The following is a 22,585-nucleotide window of genomic DNA, read 5'->3' as shown; positions in this document are numbered from 1 at the left end:
GACCAGCCTGAGCAACGTAGTGAAACATCATCTCTACCAAAAAATTTGAAAAATAAGCAGAGTTGGCCGGGCACAGTGGCTCACGCCTGTAATCCCAGCACTTTGGGAGGCCGAGGCGGGCGGATCACGAGGTCAGGAGATCGAGACCATCCTGGCTAACTCGGTGAAACCCCGTCTCTACTAAAAATACAAAAAAATTAGCTGGGTGTGGTGGCAGGTGCCTGTAGTCCCAGCTACTGGGGAGGCTGAGCCAGGAGAATGGCGTGAACCCGGGAGGCGGAGCTTGCAGTGAGTGGAGATCGCGCCACTGCACTCCAGCCTGGGTGACAGAGCAAGACTCCGTCTCAAAAAAAAAAAATAAGCAGAGTATGATGGTGGACACCTGTGGTCCTAGCTACTCAAGAGGCTGAGGCAGGAGGATCACTTGAGCCCTGGAGGCCGAGGCTGCAGTGAGCCCTAACTGCACCACCTCACTCCACCCTGGGCGACAGAGACGAGACCGTCTCCCAAAAAAAAAAAGATTCAGTATTGAGAAGACTTTACTTCTCATAGTTATCAAATTTATTGCAAATTAATTAAAAATCAATGCAAATAGAATAGCAGGAGAACTTAGTAAAACAGATTAGCTTTAAAATAAACATAGAAGTGTGGCTGGACATATTTGAAAAATAAAAGTAATGGGCTTACTGACATGATAATTAAATGTAGCATTGCAGTAAAAAAAAATAAGATGAATAGAATGCAATAGGCAGTCAGAAACAGATCCAAGTATAAATACAAATTTATCCTGGGTGCAGTGGTTCATGCCTAAAACCCCACCATTTTGTGAGGTCAAGATAGAGGCTAGGAATTTGAGACTAGCCTGGGCAACATAGCAAGAGCCTGTCTCTCAAAAAATAAAAAATTAACTGGGTGTGATGGTGTGCGCCTATCAGCTAATCGAGAGGTGAAAGCTAGAGGATTGCTTGAGCCCAGGAGATCAAGGTGGCAGCAAGCTGTGATTGCAGCACTGCACACTAGCCTAAGCAACAGAGCAAGACTTCGTCTTAAAATAATTTAATAGATGATAAAGGTATTATTTTAAATTAGTGGAGACAAGACTGTCTGTTCCAATTAATAACATTGCCTGATCATTTGGAGAAAGTCACTGTAGATTCTTTCCCTCATACTGAGCACCAAAAAATATATGAATAGTAAATAGATTAAAATGTTAAAAACTTTGAAGTATGTGTTTATTGAAAGAGGGGCCGGGTGCAGTGGCTCAAGCCTGTAATCCCAGCACTTTGAGAGGCCGAGACGGCGGATCACGAGGTCAAGAGATTGAGACCATCCTGGCTAACACAGTAAAACCCCGTCTCTACTAAAAAAATACAAAAAAACTAGCCGGGCGAGGTGGCAGGCGCCCGTAGTCCCAGGCTGAGGCAGGAGAATGGTGTGAACCTGGAAGGCGGAGCTTGCAGTGAGCCGAGATCCGGCCACTGCACTCCAGCCTGGGCGACAGAGCCAGACTCCCTCTCAAAAAAAAAAAAAAAAGAGGTGTATTTACAAGTAGCTATGACAAAGAAGTCCTAGGGTTTGCGTTTAAGTTTTACCAACTAAAATTTCTGAATTTCACAAAATTAAAATTCCTAGAATTTTCTTTTAAGTGTAATAAGATTGTGAAGATAGCTGAAGGGAGTGGGCCTTTATTATGCAGAAATCACTTCTGGATTTATTCCTAATAATGTGTCCAGTATCACAGTATCACCTGTATTTCCCTGTTTATAACAAAACTGGCATCATGATGATTATTAGGCCTTAATAGTAAAAAGACTTTTTAAGTACACAACAAATGTTTCTGTACTTGCTGTGATTGCCCCATTGCTTATACTTCTGTAGTGCTTGTGAGCCATAGGATCTCTTCTCAAAAGCCTTGATAAAGTAGTTTTATAAACTTATAAGATGATTTAATGTAGTACCATAAAATTAACTGTAGCAGCAGGCTTTTTCAAGAAGACCCGTGAAATAAAAAAATTAGCAAGGTGTGGTAGCGCATGCCTATATAGTCCTAAGAGGCTGAGGCAGGAAGATCACTGGGGCCCAGGAGTTAGAAGTTGCAGCGAGCTGTGATTGCACCACTGCACTCCAGCTGGAGCGACAGAGCAAGACACTACCCTGTCTCTAAAAAACGAAAACAAAACAAAATGTGTTTTATAAGTGATTATAAAATGTGTTTTCTGGCCGGGCGCGGTGGCTCAAGCCTGTAATCCCAGCACTTTGGGAGGCCGAGACGGGCGGATCACGAGGTCAGGAGATCGAGACCATCCTGGCTAACACGGTGAAACCCCGTCTCTACTAAAAAATACAAAAAAATAGCCGGGCGAAGTGGCGGGCGCCTGTAGTCCCAGCTACACGGGAGGCTGAGGCAGGAGAATGGCGTGAACCCGGGAGGCAGAGCTTGCAGTGAGCCGAGATCCGGCCACTGCACTCCCGCCCGGGCAACAGAGCGAGACTCCATCTCAAAAAAAAAAAAAGAAAAAAAAAAAAAAAGAAAAATAAAATAAAATAAAATAAAATAAAATGTGTTTTCTTAGACCAAAACTTATATAAACCATGATTTCCCATTATAATCCAATGGAAAAATTGCAATGCTTCTTAGTGGTAACTTAATTTTGAAGTGTTAGATTGTGCCTGTGTTGGTTTCTTGGTTTTGATAAATGATCATTTATTCGGCTAACTTTGCCATTAATAGCTAAAATACTATTGCACATTTGGAATTGCGTACTTTAGATAATCATAAATTGGGGAAATATTACTAATAAAATATCCCTGAATCATCTGGGTACATAATAATGCATTGTCAGCATTCACCAGTTGTTTGACGCCTGCAAATATGCACAGATGGACAGTAACATTCGCAGCATATTTGGGGGATTTTTTGCATGAAATGGGCATTATTTTTTTAAGCAAAATATTATATTTTGGAATAAGTATGAGATGTGAGTTCCTGAGCAGAGATTTACAGCAAACATTATCAGGACAGAAAGCATGATGGGAGCACCCGATGTTACATTCTTCAGTTCATGCTGTGACCAGGCTCTGGCCTCATAAAAGGAAAAATACAGTTTATAAGTACAAGTCCCATTTTTTGTTGTGGCTCTTTTATTTTTGTGTTTTTTGAGATAGGGTCTAGCTTTGTCACCCAGAGTGGATGCAGTGGACCAATCTCGGCTCACTACAACCTCTGCCTCCCGGGCTCAAGCGATCCACCCACTTCAGCCTCCTGAGTAGCTGGGGTTACAGGCATGTGCCAACACGCCTGGCTAATTTTTGTATTTTTTGTAGACACAGGCTTTCGCCATGTTGTCCAGGCTGGTCTCGAACTCCTGAGCTCAAGGGATCTGCCCACCTCAGCCTCCCAAATTGCTGGGATTATAGGTGTGAGCAACCGCGCCCAGCCAAACCCCATATTAAGCAAAAACTTGCCAAGTGATCTTTTAAAAGGCAAGGAATGAGTATGGCTACTGTGTGATTATCTGAAGAGTTTTGTTTGTTTTTCGGGTTTTTTTGTTTTTGTTTTTGTTTTGCTGGCGTTTTAGTTTTTGTTTAGTTACCCAAGCCCCTAAAGCATTAAAGAACTTCACCTAACTTTCTAGTTCTTTACTTTTTATTTATTTATTTGTTTATTTATTTTTGAGACAGGGCCTCACTCTGTCACCTACGCTGGAGTGCAACAGCACGATCTCGGCTCACTGCAGCCTCTGCCTCCCGGGTTCAAGCTATCCCATCTCAGCCTCCTGAGTAGCTGGGAACACAGGCACGCGCCACCATGCCTGGCTGATTTTTGTATTTTCGGTAGAGACAGGGTTTCACCATGTTACCTAGACTGGTCTTGAAATCCAGGGCTCAAGCGATCCTCCTGCTTTAGCCTCCCAAAGTACTAGGCATGTGCCACCACTCCTGGCCCTTTACTTCCTTATAATAGAAATTTAATGGAGATAGTACCTGTAGATAGATGTAAAGGTATTGTTTTGGTCATCTACAGAAAGTACTAAGAAAAATTAAAACAAGTTACCATAGTCTTATGGTTGTTATTGGGGAAAGCCTGTGTTTGACCTGACTACAATATAGCCTTTGCTAATTCTAGGGAATCTCGTACCAGGCCACAATTTTTTTTAAATGTAAACTTCCACTAAGTAGAAATAACAGATAAAATTGTGAGGGGGAGGGGGTTGTTTTGAAGCTGTTGAAGTTTTTTTTTTAATTATTATTTTTTATTTTTAACCTAATGACAAGCCCACTAAGGATAACCATTCTTAATATCTGGTCTGATAAGTGGATTAATTCAAATTTATGCTAAGGATTTGAATTGGTAGAAATAAAACTGGACAATTTTATTTAGGGTCTAGATTATTTTTGAAATCCCCAATAGGGTAGTTATCTTATCTTTTGGTTACGTTTTAGGTCGTTCAAGCCCTCAGTTAGACCCTTTGAGAAAAAGCCCAACCATGGAACAAGCAGTGCAGACCGCCTCGGCCCACTTACCTGCTCCAGCACCTGTTGGGAGAAGGAGTCCTGTATCAACCAGGCCTTTGCCATCTACCAGCCAAAAAGCAATAGAGAATCAGGAGCACAGGCGAGGTAGAACTTTAGCTGCTTACTGTTCCTTAATTGACTGATCAATGTTTTCCACTCACTTTATTTTCATTAGAAGGATTTACATCATATGAATGATCCCAGAAAATTAAACTGAACGTGATAGAATGTTCGGTCTTTCAAATTTGACTCAAAGTGTTGGTGGTGTGGGTATTGTTTTTTGGGCATTGCATAGGCTTTGTTTTGGGTTTTTTGGTTTGTTTGTTTGTAATTCTGACTACCGAAGTTTTTGATGATGTGCCCTGAGTTGATTTGGCACTTTGCATGTCTTCTTCTGTAGCTGAAGTACACAAAGTTTCAAGGCCAGAAAATGAGCAACTCAGAAATGATAACAAGAGACAAGTAGGTAAGTTCTTGGATCCGAAAGTCATATCCTATGCTTCTCAACAGGGAGAATATTTTAAATGTATGATACATAATTACTATAAAAAAAAGAAAGGTGAGGGTTGTGACTCTAAAGGAGGAGCACAGGGGAGTGTCACTGTGGTGACAGAACAGTTCTTTATCTTGATTGTGATGGTGGTTATGCAAATCTATATATGGTAGAACATCATAGAACTATGCATAAAGACATATCAGAAAATGAGTACATGTACAAACTGGTGACGTCTGAGCAAGGTCTGTAGTTTAGTTAATTAGATTGTGCCTGTGTCAGTTTCTTGGTTTTGATAATGTACCATAATTATATAAGGTGTGACTGTTGGAGTTTGGGAATTTGGGTGATGGGCACAAAGGGCCACTCTGAACTAGTTTTTCAATTTTTCTTTTCTATAATTACTTGAAAATAAAGATTTTTTAAAATTTTACCTTTCTGGAAAAAAAATTCTACTTAGTGATAGGCCTTTTTTTTTTTTCTGAGACGGAGTTTCACTCTTGTTGCCCAGGCTGTAGTGCAGTGGTGTGATCTCGGCTCACTGCAGCCTCTGCCTCCCAGGTTCAAGTAATTCTCCTGCCTCAGCCTCCCGAGTAGCTGGGATTACAGGCGCGTGCCACCACACCCAGCTAATTTTTGTATTTTTAGTAGAGACAGGGCTTTGCCATGTTGGCCAGGCTGGTCTCAAACTCCTGACCTCAGGTGATGTACCCACCTCAGCCTCCCAAAGTGCTGGGATTACAGACGGGAGCCACCACACCCAGCCAGGCAGTTATCTTTTAATATGTTCTTGAGTATTTCCTGCTAGTAGGATTTGTTCGTTTATATTTACATTTTCCTATGACTTCTACTTTTGTGGTTCTTATGTTTTGTGTCAGTTTCATGTTAGGATTATAAAATTGGTTTTCATTGTTTTCTATGCCTTTGGGAATGGAATTATCTTTATGTTACAAGTTTGAAACGTTTCCTCATTAAAATTAAGTCCAGAGGCCAGGCACGGTGGCTCACACCTGTAATCTCAGCACTTTGAGAGGCTGAGGCGGGCAGATCACAAGGTCAGGAGTTTGAGACCAGCCTGGCCATATGGTGAAACCGTCTCTACTAAAAATAGAAAAATTAGCTGGGCTTGATGGTGCACACCTGTAGTCCCAGCTGCTTGGGAGGCTGAGGCAGGAGAATCACTTGAACCCAGGAGGTGAGGTTGTAGTGAGCCAAGATCGTGCCACTGCACTCCAGCCTGGGTGACAGAGCGAGACTCCGTCAAAAAAAAAAAAAAAAAAAAAAAAAATTAAGCCCAGATCCTGTTTTTGAATCAGTTAAGAGCTATAATTTTCTTTCATGATTATTGATTTAATAAGGTTTTGTATTTTCTTTATCTGTTTTGTGATACATTCCAAAATCATTCATTTTATTAATATTTTCAAATTTATTAATGGAAAATAAATTATAATTTTACAGCTCTTCTAAATTGAAAAGGCAGTGTATAATCTACCTTATTTAGAAAATGATTGAAAAATAATCTTTCGTGGCCGGGCGCGGTGGCTCAAGCCTGTAATCCCAGCACTTTGGGAGGCCGAGACGGGCGGATCACGAGGTCAGGAGATCGAGACCATTCTGGCTAACACGGTGAAACCCCGTCTCTACTAAAAAATACAAAAAACTAGCCGGGCGAGGTGGCGGGCGCCTGTAGTCCCAGCTACTCGGGAGGCTGAGGCAAGAGAATGGCGTAAACCCAGGAGGTGAAGCTTGCAGTGAGCTGAGATCCGGCCACTGCACTCCAGCCTGGGCGACAGAGCGAGACTCCGTCTCAAAAAAAAAAAAAAAGAAGAAAAGAAAAATAATCTTTCGTTTTAGAAACCTAGATATATATATTTTTATATCCTCCCCCCACCTTTTTTTTTTTTTTTTTTTTTTTTTGAGACGGAGTCTCACTCTGTCACCCAGGCTGGAGTGCAGTGGTGCTATCTCAGCTCATTGCAACCTCCGCCTCCTTGGTTCATGCCATTCTTCTGCCTCAGCCTTCCAAGTAGCTGAGACTACATATGCCATGGAATACAGAATTTTGTTTAATTTGACTCATTATATTTTACCTTTTTTATTCAGAAAAAGAGCTCCCCTCCCAAAATAAAATAACTGCCATACTATCTTTCATTGCCCTTCAAAACTCACCCCACCAAAGAGGTTCGTTAACAGAACAGTGAATATTCTTCCAGATTTTTTTTTGTAGATTTTACAGACACAGACATCTATACTATCCAAAACCCTTTTTTTTCTTTTTTCTTTCTTTTTTTTTTTTTTTGGAGACAGAGTCTCGCTCTGTTGCCCAGGCTGGAGTATAGTGGCACGATCTCGGCTCACTGCAACCTTCACCTCCTGGGTTCAAGCGATTTTCCTGTCTCAGCCTCCTGGGTAGGTGGGATTACAGGCATGCGCCACCATGCCCGGCTAATGTTTCTGTATTTTTAGTAGAGGTGGTGTTTCACCGTGTTGGTCAGGCTGGTCTCGAGCTTCTGATCTCATGATCCGCCCGCCCTGGCCTCCCAGAGTGCTGGGGTTATAGGCTTGAGCCACTGCGCCCAGCCCCAAAACACTTTTTTTAAGACAGAAGGATTATGGTGTAATTCTGGCTTGTGGCTGAGGCATTTTTAATAGTAGAGGTGAATGTTTTAAACATCCTGCTTATCTAGATTTATGTCTGGATATGCTGCTGTGGGGTTTTGTGGTTTGTTTTCTCAAACCTAGGCAGTTTGCCAAACCTCAGCAAACAGCATAAACCTGTCTGTTACCCTGTAGTCACTTCTCATCCTTGTCAGTATGTGTGGAGCATTTCACACAATTGTGATAATTAAACTCATACTGCTTTCTGCTCTGTATTTTTCAATTAACCTCAAATATTCTTCCCTCTGTTTTTTTTTTTTTTTCTTGTTAGTCATTTTTTGTTGTGTTGGATATTTGGGTTCCCACGTTTTTCACTATAAATTATGCTGCTTTGTATTGCTTTATGATGTCTCATGATTGGCTGAAATTTTACTGTGTTATAGAGGAGAGAGAATGTATAGATACAGGAAGGCTTGAATAATGTGGAGCCATCTAGAGAGACACAGTAAAGATGGAGTAGGAAGTGTTCGGAGTCAGTAAGGATTGGTGCTTGTCTGTTTTTTATCTGTGATGTGGAAATAACACCTATTTTCTTGAAATTTGTGCCAGTTAGTGTTTATTTTTCTTACTATAAATCTTGGTTCCTGTTATTCTTTCCATAAAAGGTTTTCTACATCTTGAGAACCCACTATGTGCTGGCACTTCAGTTTGCCGGTGTTGGAGATATAGCAGTAAAGAAAACAATGCCCCTGCCCTCAAGGAGCATATATTAATTTAGTGCAGAAGTCTCCACACTTGCCTGACTGTATACTCTGTCAGTAACACGCGTGAGTGTGGACTCCATAAATACAAATGTTTAGAAATTTTGTGTGAGCTATTCTCAGTCTACATAGTAAATATTAGTGAAACTTAATTTTTTATTTTGTATAAAAAATACAAATACAATAAAATATATAGAGACCTGTAAGCATTTCTGTTGTTGACTGTTGAATCTAAAGAGCACAATAGCAACATCTGTGCTAAACCAGCTATTACATATTGAATGTCCTTTGTATATATTCTTTATTATCATAGCTCCAGGTGCTCCTTCAGCTCCAAGGAGAGGGCGTGGGGGTCATCGGGGTGGCAGGGGAAGATTTGGTATTCGGCGAGATGGGCCAATGAAATTTGAGAAAGACTTTGACTTTGAAAGTGCAAATGCACAATTCAACAAGGAAGAGATTGACAGAGAGTTTCATAATAAACTTAAATTAAAAGGTAAGCTTTGACTTTTCTATTCAGAAAATAATCTTATTTGATCTGTGAATTACAGATGTTTCTCAGATTAGGTGTTTTTATGTAATTCAGATTAGCTGTCTTGACTTTTATGATATGTGCTTTTGTTTGTCCTTAGAAGATAAACTTGAGAAACAGGAGAAGCCTGTAAATGGTGAAGATAAAGGAGACTCAGGAGTTGATACCCAAAACAGTGAAGGAAATGCTGATGAAGAAGATCCACTTGGACCTAATTGCTATTATGACAAAACTAAATCCTTCTTTGATAATATTTCTTGTGATGACAATAGGTACAGTCTTTAAAGCTGTTCTTTTGCTTTTATGATGTTGATTGAAGTGTAAAATGGTTTCATGTAAATTCACAAGATTTAATGAATACTACCATAATTGTTTTGTTTTGAGACAGTCTCACTCTGTTACTCAGGCTGGAGTGCAGCAGTGCAGTCACAGCTCACTGTAGCCTAAACTCCTGGGCTCAAGCAATCCTCCCATCTCAGCCTCAGTAGAGGAGTCTACAGTTGTACACCACCCCACCCAGCTAAATTTTTTCATGTTTTTGTAGAGATGGGGTCTCGCTATGTTGCCCAAGCTGGTGGTGAACTCCTGGCCTCAAGACCAGCCTCCCAAAGTACTAGGATTACAGGCATGAGCCACCATACCTGGCCATAATTGATTTTTTAATGTTTTATTTTGCTAAAATAAAATATATGCTGAAGTTCTAAATTATTCATTCATAAGAAGAAATAACCGTATACTTTTTTTTTTGTTTAAGGATATATTCATATTTGAATATTAGTAATTAAAACAGAAGCATTTAGGTAATATCTAAGTAGGGCCTTTTTTTCACCCCTCTACATTGTAGTTCAAATGAAGCCAGAACTGAAGTGCTAATCTACTTTGAAGTTTGCTGATACCATAAAACTGCCAGACTGTAGTAAATATGGGTCCAGAAAATTGGCAAATTATTGAGAGGTTAATTAAAGGACCCAGTGTGAGGATTAACAGTTCTAGAGGTTCTCCTGCCCAATCCAGATTGTCCTTGTCCTTGTCCTTGTCCTGGCTGAAGTTTGGTGCCCTCTGGTGGCAGTTGTTTGCTTCAGTATAAACATAGATGGGCATAGTTCTGAGTCGCACGATTGGCTGGATGACAGCAGCAACAATTCAGATACTTCTTGGGTTAATTGGTATCGGGTCCAGAGATTGGGCCAGCAACCTAATGGGGACCTAAGGGCCCACCTTCCATCTCTTAGCTTCCCAAGACAAGGCCTACCTGTCTGACTTTACCTTCTTTTCCCTTGGGGCTGAGTGGAAAGTGAAGTCAATTACCAATCTCATTATATCTGAATTTCCATTATATTGGGGCTGTTACTATGTTTAGCAGGTGCATTTGCAAGAAACTAATGTCAGTCATATGTTCACATGAAGTTTAACAGAATATTATAGGAACATATTGAACTCATATGCCTTGGACAACTTGTGATAAGAGTTTTTTTTTGAAACGGAGTTTTGCTCTTGTCACCCAGGCTGGAGTGCAGTGGCACGATCTCAACTCACTGCAACCTCCACCTCCCAGGTTCAAGTGAGTCTCCTGCATCAGCCTTCTGAGTAGCTGGGATTACAGGCGCCTGCTACCACACCCAGCTGTTTTTTGTATTTTTGATAGAGACGGAGTTTCACCATTTTGGCCAGGCTGGTCTCGAACTCCTGACCTCAGGCGATCTGCCCCCTCAGCCTCCCAAAGTGCTTTGATGACAGGTGTGAGCCACCATGCCTGGCCAAGATGCTTATTTCTAATCAGCTTTAGTAATCACTTAGCCTTAATTTGGGAATAGCACTGCATATTTTGGCTGAGGGATATTCTTTTAAACCTGATATGCTGAAGATTATTTGCTTTTATAATAGAGAACGAAGACCAACCTGGGCTGAAGAAAGAAGATTAAATGCTGAAACATTTGGAATCCCACTTCGTCCAAACCGTGGCCGTGGGGGATACAGAGGCAGAGGAGGTCTTGGTTTCCGTGGTGGCAGAGGGCGTGGTGGTGGCAGAGGTGGTACCTTCACTGCCCCTCGAGGATTTCGAGGTGGATTCAGAGGAGGTCGTGGGGGCCGGGAGTTTGCAGATTTTGAATATAGGGTAAGTGTTCTTGTTAATAAATTCTTTGGGGTTGACATACATTTTACAAGACTCAAAACATTTTTGCTTGTTTTTGTTTTGGGTGAATTGTTTTGAGGACATTAGAATAATTTCCATTTTGACTTTTCAGTAGAGGATATACATGAGTCAGATGTGTATATAAAAACACTATACAAAAAAGGACAGTATAGTATCACCTTTATTTCATATTAACAGAATACACTTTTAACACCAAAAGAGTCTATCTAGAAAGCACATCCTCCCAGAATGGAAGGGCAAGCTCTAACATTTAATAGCAGTTAACATTTATGTAGTATTTAGCAAGTACCAGACATTGTATTATTTTTTACATGTTAATTAAAATGGCACATCAACTCTGTGAGGTAGGTTCTATTATTATCCCCATTTTACAAGTGAGGAAATAGGTATAGAGGTATTAAGTAACTTGCGAAAGGTCACGTAGCTAGTAAGTGATGGTGCTGGGTGTTGAGCCCAGCAAGTTGTTTCCTGAGTTACTACTCTTAATTCGGTTTTGTGGAAAACTCAGTACATTTTCCCTGGTTTTCTCCTTTCACCATGAACTTGAAAATGTTTCGATATATTGGCCTTCAGGAGCTGCTGCTAGAGAATTCTATAACTCTGTATAGTAGCTTTATGTGTATAATTTAGCTTTTGACAGGTGTCTGTACATTAAGTCAGCATAGTAACTATCTCAGTTAACAGTAAACTATCTTAGTTTATTGATTTTAGAAGTAATGGAGAGGAAAGGCTATACAGAAAGGATCCAGATCTTCTAAAGAGCTCCACTTGTAATTGCAACAGGCAGCTGGAAACAGAAAGACCTGTTAGCAGGAGTTCCATTGCCCAGTACTTAAAACTGGCCATTGTTGAGATCTCTCTGGAAAGAGATCAGTATTAGTGGCTTTTGGACCTGCTCTATTAATTTTGATGCCTTTGATATTGTGCCATCACAGCCAAGACTGCCAAAAATTATACTCAACTCACCAGCTTATGCCATCCACCGTGGTGGCCTTATGCAGTTGCAGGACTTCTGACTTGCAAAATCCCCTTCCCAGCTAGGAGAATCTGTCTTAGGAACTCCAGAATAGCCCTTGCTTATCACTGTTACTGCCCTTAAGTTTGCCAGTGACACCTTGCTTACAGAATTCAGCAGTAGTATTTTCACAAATATTTTATTTGCCATCAGCTCCTCTGCAATATTTGACACTGACCAACCACCCACTTTGGGGTCTTTCTTCCTAGTCTTTAAAATACTCTTCTAGGTTTTCAATTTATACTCTTCCTAATTTTTTAATACTCTTCATTCTTTTTGGCGGGGAGGGCTGTGGAGGGTGGGGTGTCAGGGTCTTGCTCTGTCACCCAGACTGGAGTGCAATGGCATGATCGTAAGTCACTGCAGCCTCAACTTCCCAGGCTCAGGCAGTCCTCCCACCTCAGCCTCCCATGTAGCTGGGACTACAGGCACGCACTACCATGCCCAGCTAATTTTTAATTTTTTTGTAGACACAGGGTCCCACTCTGTGTTGTCCAGGCTGGTCTTGAACTCCTGGGCTTAAGCAATCCTCTCACCTCAGCTTCCCAAAGTGCTGGGATTTTAGGTGTGAGCCACGGTGCTTGTTCCGTCCTCCCTTTTGTAAGCCTGTCTTGGACCCTATATGTTTCTGCACTGCATCTCTATCTTCACTGTCCTGCTGTCAGCTTAACCTTCCTCAGACTGACCTCATCATCTTCCCTCTCTCCAGTCATCTCAGCTCTGCCTCCTCCCAGTGTTCCATGTTGGCTCATGGTATACTGCCCAGGCACTAGAGGTATCCATGATTATGGCCTATTGCTATGTCGTCACATTTATTCCTTTGAGATGTCCCTGTCAACTACCATGATAACCCACCAGTTGGGCTTCAGACCTTCATCTCTCTTTGCCCCCACTTTAAGGCAGATCAGCTGTGTTTTGAAGAACCTATGACAACTGCTTGTTGAAGACCACATTGAGCCAGCTTGGTTTGAGAAAAAGTATGTTTAAATTAGGCTTGGATCCAGATAATAGCAATAGTTACTAGTATGACCTTTCAGACCCTTAGTTTCGACATTTGAGGATAAAGAGTTGCACCATTTATTCTGAAATACGCCTTTTAAAGATCATTAAACTTTCAGAGTTGGAAAACATCTGAGAGGTCTGACCTGGTTAAAACATAAACCTCTTCTGCAGTATCTCTTATAGGGGGTAGGAGCTTACTCTTCCCAAGGGCATCCATCCCACCCCAGGGATGTTCTAATTGTTACAATCTCGGCTGGGCATGGTGGCTCATGCCTATAATTCCAGCACTTTGGGAGGCCAAGGTGGGCAGATCACCTGAGGTCAGGAGTTCGAGACCAGCCTGGCTAACATGGTGAAACCCCGCCTCTACCAAAAATATTTTAAAAATTAGCCAGGCGTGGTGGCACACGCCTGTAGTCCCAGCTACTCAGGAGGCTGAGGCAGGAGAATCGCTGAATCTGGGAGGCAGAGGTTGCAGTGAGCCGAGGTCACGCCACTGCACTCCAGCCTGGGCAACAGAGCAAGGCTCCATCTCAAAAAAAAGAAAAAACAAACCTTCCATGTAGTAACTGCGTGTGCTCCATGTGCTTACTAACACAAACATTTTTCTGACATCATGTCACACTGTTTATCATTTTGAGCCTTTTGTAAAACTCCTATCACATATATTGCAGAATTGAAAATGCATTGTCGTAGTTATCTGCATGCATCTTTGTCTACGCTCCTGTAATACTTGACAGATAGTCCAGCCTCTGCTTAGGTGTTGCCAGGAGTGATGGACTCAGCAAACCCTCAGGCATGGCCCAGTGTTTAGGAGGCTCAGTTGTGACATTGCAGTCCCTGCTCTTCTTAATCATGTGAGGATCCCACTTGATATATTTGGCCTCATTCCTTATTACCCTTTAACCTTTACCCTTTAACCTATCTGATTCAAGCAGATGAGAACCTCTTGGCTTTAGTGAATATGTATTCTACTTTTCTTTCCACCACAACACTCAGCTCAACAATGGAGCCATAGTGGGCTTGAAGTAATTGCTTATCATGTTGATTAGGAATTTGCCACTCCAGCCTTCAGTGAGGCCAAAGGTCTGTCAGTGTGGCTAGCCCTTGATTGTTCATTCCAGAGTTGCATAACCCTTTCATCTGCCACTAGAGCCCCGACCCCAGCAGCCCTACACCTCCTAAATTATGAAATCATTTCACCTTGCACCTTTAAAGGTAGAAAATGGTGAGTGATCACTGTACATAAAGGAAATTTACCACTGAAGATTAAACTCATATTTGAAACATCTAACACTTCCTCCCAGAGATGGACATGGATGACATTTTCTGCAGCTTTCATGAAATGAGTTGGCTTAATTTTTTGTGCTATATTAGCATGAGTCATTGTAGTTTGGGGGTAAGCATAAACGAGATTGGTTGTTTAATGAAAACATGGGTAAAGATAAAAGCATAAAGTTTTAAAATCCTTAAAAGAATCAGCCAAACTAGAATCTCTGCACTACCACACTCACATTAGGTGATTAGGAGACGACCCCAAGAAGTTAATTGTGTGATTGAGGTACAAGCTAACAAAGCCAAAACTCACTCTCTTGACTTCTGGCCTGATTTTCCTTAAGGGTAATGTTGGAAATGTAGGCCAGTTCAATGGTTTACATGTGTAATACCAGCACTTTGGGAGGCCAGGGCAGGAGGATTGCTTAAGCCCAGGAATTCAAGGTCAGCATGGGCAACATAAGGAGTCCCTATCTAGGCCGGGCGCGGTGGCTCAAGCCTGTAATCCCAGCACTTAGGGAGGCCGAGACGGGTGGATCACGAGGTCAGGAGATCGAGACCATCCTGGCTAACACGGTGAAACCCCGTCTCTACTAAAAATACAAAAAACTAGCCGGGCGAGGTGGCGGGCGCCTGTAGTCCCAGCTACTCCGGAGGCTGAGGCAGGAGAATGGCGGGAACCCGGGAGGCGGAGCTTGCAGTGAGCTGAGATCCGGCCACTGCACTCCAGCCCGGGCTACAGAGCAAGACTCCGTCTCAAAAAAAAAAAAAAAAAAAAGGAGTCCCTATCTCTATAAAAAAGTTTAAAAATTAGCTGGAGTGGTGGCACATGCCTGTAGTCCCAGCTACTCAGGAGGCTAAGGCGGGAGGATCACTTGAACCTGGGAGGTCAAGGCTGCAACGAGCCATGATCGCACCACTGCACTCCAGCCTGGGTGACAGAGCAAGACCGGTCTCAAAAAAAAAAAAAAAGAAAGAAAGAAATACAAACTTACGGTAAGTTTGGTTTTATGGTGTTTCCCACCCCTTTCCCGTCCCCCGCCCCCCAGTTTCTTTTTTGAGGTGGGAATGGAGATCAGGACTAGGATTAATAATGTAACTAGCTCCTGTTTTATATGCTGCTGTCAGGGAGGTAAAGCCACCATGGTGGGTGATAAAGATTGCATCTGTGTTTCTTCAGATGGGGTCCAGAGACAACAAAGTGTCTGAATGACTCAGCATAATGTTCTCTCTCCTCTCCCCCTTTCATTTTCTCCTTTCTCTCTCTCCTGTCCCCGTCTTTTTTTTTTTTTTTTTTTTTTTTTTTTTTTTTTTTTTTTACCTTTCAGAAAACCACAGCTTTTGGACCCTAAAAGGTCTGGACTGATCGTACTGCTTTCTGAAAGGTAAAAAAAAAAAACAAATACCTTGGGAGGTGTGAAGGTTGGCTTTGTGGGGGACAGCAGGTTCATCTTTTAGCTCATTGCTGTCAACTTATGCCATACCGTATGTATTTCAATTTGATAACATTGTGCAAATATTTTAGTGTTATATACACAGATGAAGTTAAGTCTCACCTAGGAAATGTCTGTTTCTAACAGTTGGAGTGAGAATCAGCAGTAAAAATCAGGTATATAGTAGCAACTGGTCTAGAGGAAAATAAAAGCCCTTGGCTCCCACCCTTTGTACAGGCCTTTAGTTTAGGGTCAGTCTCACTGGAAATCTTGAGATTTTTATTGCTTTCTCACTGGTTACTTTTTTAAAATTCCCCAGTCAGCTTTCCGCTTTTCAGAACTTATTTTAGATTTAAAAGTTATCCCTTTAAAATTGATTTTTAAACCATTGCTTCCTCCTGGCATGAAATTTTGGAGAGAAATGTTATACTGTCTGGGCATTTTATTGCTTAGTAAAGACATCAAAGACTTGGGGATTTTATGAAACTTGTTTCAAAGTATGTTGACAGTTGTATTTGATGAATTTGACTACTGAGTTGAGGGTTTAAGTTCTATCACGGCTTTTAAAAAATTATTAGGGAGAACAACCAAAGTTGAGGAAGTACACCTGTATTTTGGGCTGAGGTTCACCGTTACTTTAACCTCTACTGACTGGAAGATGCAGTCAACAATGAGGTACTACTGAGTATGGAAGTTATAAAAAGACTTTCGTGGAAATCAGTGAGAGATTTTTCTATGAAAGTAAAAGGGGGGTATATTTAAAGATAATTTCAAATAAACTTGAGCAAAGTAAAAAGAAATACGCCAATAATTTGGAACATGAGCTAAATTTTTTTTTCTTTTTTAGAAAGACAACAAAGTTGCTGCATAGTCTACAAACAAGTCTCTGAAAATAGGTGAATTTCTAGCTCTTCATGGTCCTGAAAATTGATTTCAGTCTTTGCGAAGAATGAAGAAGTGAATTCGCTGTACATTTGTCACCAGCACTGGGTTTTTGTTTTTTGTTTGTTTTTCCGCTTAATTTCAAAGATAAAATGCAGTTACTTTTGGGGGTGGAAGGCTCATCTTAAAACATGAGCATTAAATCTATTTGGAATAGCAGAAGGTTAAGTAATTTCTTATGTATAGTTAAACTAAAGCAGTACTTCAGTGGGACTTACAAGTATTTTTTCATCACTGAAAGGTTTTTTTTTAATCACTAAATTGTATTCGGCAATTGCAAGTTGCCTGCAGATAGGGCCGTGATACTGTGTTTTGAGCCACAGAAGGTAATGTGTGGGCGTGTGTGCGTGTGTGTGTGTGTGCGCGCGTGTGTATCTCTTTCCTCCTTTCTTTTGGGGAATCCTGTAATATGAGGTAGCTTATTTCGTCAATTAATTAGGGTGCTGGATGGTAGAGAATTTTGTCAGTCAACTATGTACACACAGTAAATACTGTTTCTTAGGCAAAGGTAACTTTTTTATATAGTTGTAAAATTCCATTATATTCCATTGCCAAAGAAACATTAAGAACTTTGTATAGCTGTATAAAAAGCGACTAATTTTTTAAAGAATAAACATTTTAAAGTCAGCAAACATACTGTGTCCTTGCAGAAGTTGATGTGCTGAGCAGCAGCATTATGGGTGGGTCTTTTTTTCTTAGTTTTCCAGGCTTAACATTTTTGATTTTGTTTTTTAATGTTTGGAACATAAATGAAGATTTGATACATTCTTTCGTTATCTAAAAAGGATTGATTATTCATGCTCATTGTAAGAACTTCATTTTGTAGCAAATGGCATATCACAGGATCTGTCCAGATAATCAATATTTTCAATATACAAATGTAAATAATCATAGATGAGAATGTACTTAGCTGTATTTTCAAATCAGTAATCCTCCCCACCTTTTTTAGGACTTTAAAACTAGGCATCAATGAATCTGTTTTTACTATTATGCCTGGAATTTAGTCATGATACCTTGACTCATTCTATCATATTTCAAGAGGATTCAGAGTCCTTGAAATTACTTTGGCAGCCTGTAACACACGGCAACACTGGTCCTTGGGCCTGTGACCCACAGATGACTCAGTATAGAGTTCGTTGCTAATTATAAATTACTAGTGAATCTTTTTGATATTTTAAGCTCTAGTGGGAAAAATCTGGCCACTTTCGTGTTTTTATGAAGGCCATGGAATAAAAGGATCCAAAGATTTAAATATTTTTATCTAATATTTTGATTGTTTTATTAACTTTCTCCTTAAAACATTCAGTAGTGATAAAGATATAGAAACTGCACTGTAGGAGAATTGGAATATTTAAGGCTGGTTGATATTTTTTATTTTAATTTTATATCTTTTGTATAGCTCTACAAGGCAGTGTTTTGTAATTTGGTTTCATTATTAAGATCCAGTACTTGGCAGCCATAGTTTAGATAATATTGTTTAGTGCTGTTTGTTTGCATGTTAACAACAAAACCTTTTAGAGGACCCACAAATCATGATATTGAACACATTTCTGAGGCATTCAGAGCATCAAAGCAAGTACCATGGCAATATATGTGTAGACTGTTTGAGATGTCCCAGGCCAATTTCAAGAAAGAAATCTGTAAATACTAGTTCTACTTGCTCCGAAAGTATGAGTTCATGCGTTTTCCCAGCCCTCTGAATCACTGACTGGGGCGTTTTGTGCCCCAACAAAAACTGGCAGCATGGCATACCTGCAGCACACCTTACAATATTAAAGCAAAGTTTTTATTCTAAAACAGAATAAAACTGTTCAATAAAAAATGCTCGTCAAAGTTCTTTCTCTTTAGTAACACTCTGTTTCAGTAGGAACACAATGAAAGGCTTCTTGTAAATGGAAGAGCGGAATTACGATGTTTGTATTCCCTGTAATAACTATAAATCAGTTACTTTATTTCTAAGATTGAGTTATTGTTGCAGATGTTTAGGGAAAGCTAAAAGCCCCTTTCTTCCCCTCCTGAGTGTAAATAAAATACTTCTGAGATCAGATCCGTGACATGAGGAGACTAAGCCAGCTAGGCACAGGCCAAGCTGGAAACAGCAGCCGGAACACACTCCCTGTGGGCAGACGCATGCAGAAGATGCAGAACCTGTCTATTAGAATCGTTCCCTCCAAAAGCTGGGCTTCATGTGAGGGTAGGGCAAGAGCTCGGGAACGGTAGTGCAGCACAGTGGCTCTCTGTCGGGTTGACCTGACATCCTAGGAGCACAGTCATCTGTTGCTTAATAATAGCGACATGTTCTTATTTTTAAATGGCAATGAGGTCTCACTTCATTGCCCAGGCTGGTCTCTTAACTCCTGGGCTCACATGATCCTCCCATCTTGGCCTTCCAAAGTGCTAGGATTACACACGAGCCACCATGCCCGACCATGACACATTCTGAGAAACGTGTTAAGCAATGTCATCATTGTGTGAACGTCAGAGAGTGCACTACACAAACTGAGATGGTATGGCCTACTCCACACCTAGGCTATGTGGTAGGTATAGCCTGTTGCTCCTCAGCTACAAACTGTACAGCATGTTACTGTACTGAATACTGTAGGCAGTCATAACACAGGTAAGTATTTCTGTAATTAAACACATCTAAACATAGAGAAAGTATAGTAAAAGTAGGGTATTACAATCTTTGGGACCACCATCGTATACACAGTCCCTCGTTGACCAAAACATCATTAAGTGGTGCATGAGTACTGAGGAATGTGAGGGGATGTGTTTTGGTTGTCACAATGACTGGGGATCACCACTGGTATTTAAAAGGAAGGGCCCGGATGGTAAATGTCCTATGCTGTGCCACACAATAAATTATCCAACCCAAAGTGCAGTAGTGCCCCTCTATTCTGAGAAACAGTGGCTAAAGTCCCTCCACATGGAAAGACAGTAAGTGGGAAATTATTTCCTGCCAACTTGAAAAATAAAAAAATTTACTACTTAGGAAATTGTCCGCATGGGAGTATTAATATAAAGGGAACTTACTTCCCGTAGCACTGTCAGTATTGTAGAAACATTATCACATAGGAGTTAGGGCTTCATCCTGTTCTCTATGAATGCTTCACAAATCTCTGATCAGAATCTACCGAGGAACTTTTCTAAGTACAGATTCCCAGGCCCAGAGAGTCTGATTCTGAAGTTCCCTAGTACAGCAGAGCCCAACATTTTTGGCACCAGGACTGGTTTCACCAAAGACAGTTTTTCCACAGATGAGTGGGAGGGGGGTGGTTTTGGGGTGATTCAAGTACATTATATTTATTGTGCACTTTGTTTGTATTATTACATTGTAATACATAATGAAATAATTATACAATTCACCATCATGTAGAATCAGTGGGAGCCTGAGCTTGTTTTCCTGTAACTAGATGGTCCCATGTGGGGGTGATGGGAGACAGTGACAGATCATCAGGCATGATCAGTGAGTGCGCAACCTAGATCCCTCGCATGCACAGTTCATGATAGGGATCCCAATCCTATGAGAATCTAATGCTGCTGCTGATGTGACAGGAGGTGGAGCTCGGAAGGTAATGCTCGCTCGCTCGTTTGCTCGCTCGTCAGCCCGCCTCTCACCCGCTGTGCGGGCTGGTTCCTAACAGGCCACGACCGGTCTGCCACCCAGGGATCAGGGCCCCCTGCTCCAGTAGGTCCTAGGAATCTTATTGGTCCCACAGGTAGTTATGATTAGCTAGGTTTGGGAAGATGGCTGTACAACACCAAAGCTGGCTCCTGCTTTGGGGGTGTTGTACATTTTCCACAGTAGGATTATCTTAGCATTTTTCCCATCTTTCCAAACCCAGTGTATCCAGATTGTGACTGGGGCATGAAGAGAGGGACGGGACTAAGTGTAAAGGAGGGAACAGTTTTGCAGGATGGAATCGGGGGAAATGGGGAGGTTGAGATTCGCGTTTCCTCCAGAGTTTGAGTGCTTTGAGTACTGAGTTTATTTATTTATTTATTTATATATTTATTTATTTATTTTTATTCCTGGCATAGGGTTTGTGTTCTGTTTCTTAATTTTACATGCCAGTTGTCCCTGCCTCTGTGGGTTCTCTGCCCATCAGAGAAGCCTGCTCCTTCTGCAGGGCCCCTCTGTTCACAGCATAGGCTGAGAAGCAACTTCTTTTCCTAAGAAGGGTTACTTAGGCCATCTAATCACGTCTGGATTTGGTGTGTTGCAGGACCCCCCTGCCCTGTTAGTTCAGAGATGAGGCTGTTTTACATAGTAAAGGTGGGGAGAGGTCATGGTATAAAGTAATCGAGGTGAATGGTCGCTTCCTGTAGGAGCACAGGTGTCATCAATTTGCTTTAGTTGACTGGTTTGGGGGGATTTTTTGAGATGTCACCCAGGCTGGAGTGCAGTGGTGCGATCTGGCTCACTGCAACCTCTGCCTCCCAGGTTGAAGTGATACTCCCCCCAAGCAGCTGGGATTACAGGCGTGTGCCCTCACACCCAGCTAATTTTTGTATTTTTAGTAGAGATGGGATTTCACCATGTTGGCCAGCCTGGTCTCGAACTCCTCACCTCAAGTGATCCATCTGCCTCAGCCTCCTGAAGTGCTGGGATTACAGGTGTGAGCCACTGCGCCTGGCCTGTTCTGTTTTTAAAAGATAAAAAGTATTAGTAAAATTGGAATCAAATTTAGGAAAGTATCGTAGTACCATTAATCTGTCAATCTGAAGATGCTAAAAGGAGATTTGCTTAGCAGGCTGCCTTGGCTTCTCCCAAGATGGAGAGACGGACAACTTGGAAGCAGTGTCCTCCAAACAGAAATTGGTCAAGGAAGGGAAGTGGGAAAGAGCTTTGAGCAGCAGAGGCTTGGAAGCCAGCCAGCCAGCAGCCAACAGCGCATGTGTGCATTGGGAAGCTAGTGGTCCAGGGACCAGGCACTGCCCCTGTGGGATCCATCCCAGCCCTCTAAGGAGTGGTGCAAAGGTTCTTATCCTGTTTATCGGAGTCAGTGTCCAGAAAAGGAGGCTTGCGGTTTGAGACATCTATAAATCTGGTTCTGAGAGCACGAGGTAGGACTCTGAATCCGATGTGGTTTCTGTTCTCCGTGATGGTACAGAGCTGTGAGCCAGTGGTAGGGTGTCCTTAAAATTCCAGTTCGGTTCACTAATGAACTTGGCTGACTGATAAAAATATTTTCAGGTTTAACTCATAAGCATATCAACGTAGACCTGAATATAATTCCAGTTCATCATGAGTGTTGATTTTTGAGGAAATGCTTTAAAATGTCCTGATGCCCATGTTGTGGTTTATAAACAAAGCAGGTCTGTGAGGCCAAAGCATATTTCAGTTCAATAGTAAGGCTTTCTTAGAAAGAATGACTCATAGTCACTCAGAATTGAGTCGCACAGAAACAACTGAGAGCAGACAGCAAGGAACGCAGGGCCCAGAAGGTCCAGCCTTTCTCTCCAGGCTTGAAGGGTTAGGGAAGATCGCCAACCTTGAAGAGGGTATGAGAGGCCTGGGCCCAGGTGAGATTGTACTGAACTCCAGTAAACGGTGTACAGTTGTTCCAGGACAGAGGACAGGAACATGTTTACTAGGTGTCTGAAGTGCATCTCTGTAATCCTCATACGCACTTAATCCAGATAATCCTGGGATGCCAGCCTCACGCAGGATCATTGATGAGAATGCAAATCCCAACATTGCAATTCAGGATTTTGCTTGTGCTGAAAGCATTTTGTCAACGTTTTCTTTTGGGGTTAGCTAGGTGACAGTTCTCCCTTGCTGTATTCCCAGTACTTAATAGTGTTTATTTGACTGAAAGTGGATATGTGGAACATTGTAGACTGCAATTTATAAAATATAA

At 41.6% G+C, this 22,585-nt stretch overlaps 1 protein-coding gene across 5 annotated transcripts in view; it reads left to right on the top strand.

Moving 5' to 3' along the window:
* The window catches only part of LSM14A (LSM14A mRNA processing body assembly factor), a 59,309-nt gene extending 41,956 nt beyond the window's left edge, over positions 1-17,353 (top strand). For 3 of the 5 annotated variants that reach the window (XM_037991517.2, XM_073016667.1, XM_073016668.1), the window contains 7 exons: positions 4,444-4,620; positions 4,916-4,981; positions 8,681-8,863; positions 9,000-9,171; positions 10,784-11,015; positions 15,675-15,731; positions 16,627-17,353. In XM_037991517.2, the coding sequence (XP_037847445.1) occupies positions 4,444-4,620; positions 4,916-4,981; positions 8,681-8,863; positions 9,000-9,171; positions 10,784-11,015; positions 15,675-15,698 (854 nt within the window). In that variant the 3' untranslated portion in view covers positions 15,699-15,731; positions 16,627-17,353. The remainder of the gene's footprint in view (positions 1-4,443; positions 4,621-4,915; positions 4,982-8,680; positions 8,864-8,999; positions 9,172-10,783; positions 11,016-15,674; positions 15,732-16,626) is intronic. The other 2 variants (XM_073016666.1, XM_037991516.2) reach the window with 2 other exon arrangements.
* Positions 17,354-22,585: the final 5,232 nt, after the last annotated feature.

This window comes from Chlorocebus sabaeus, chromosome 6 (assembly GCF_047675955.1).
Source record: "Chlorocebus sabaeus isolate Y175 chromosome 6, mChlSab1.0.hap1, whole genome shotgun sequence".
NCBI classification, from domain to species: domain Eukaryota; kingdom Metazoa; phylum Chordata; class Mammalia; order Primates; family Cercopithecidae; genus Chlorocebus; species Chlorocebus sabaeus.
This window is presented reverse-complemented; position numbering and strand designations above follow the sequence as displayed.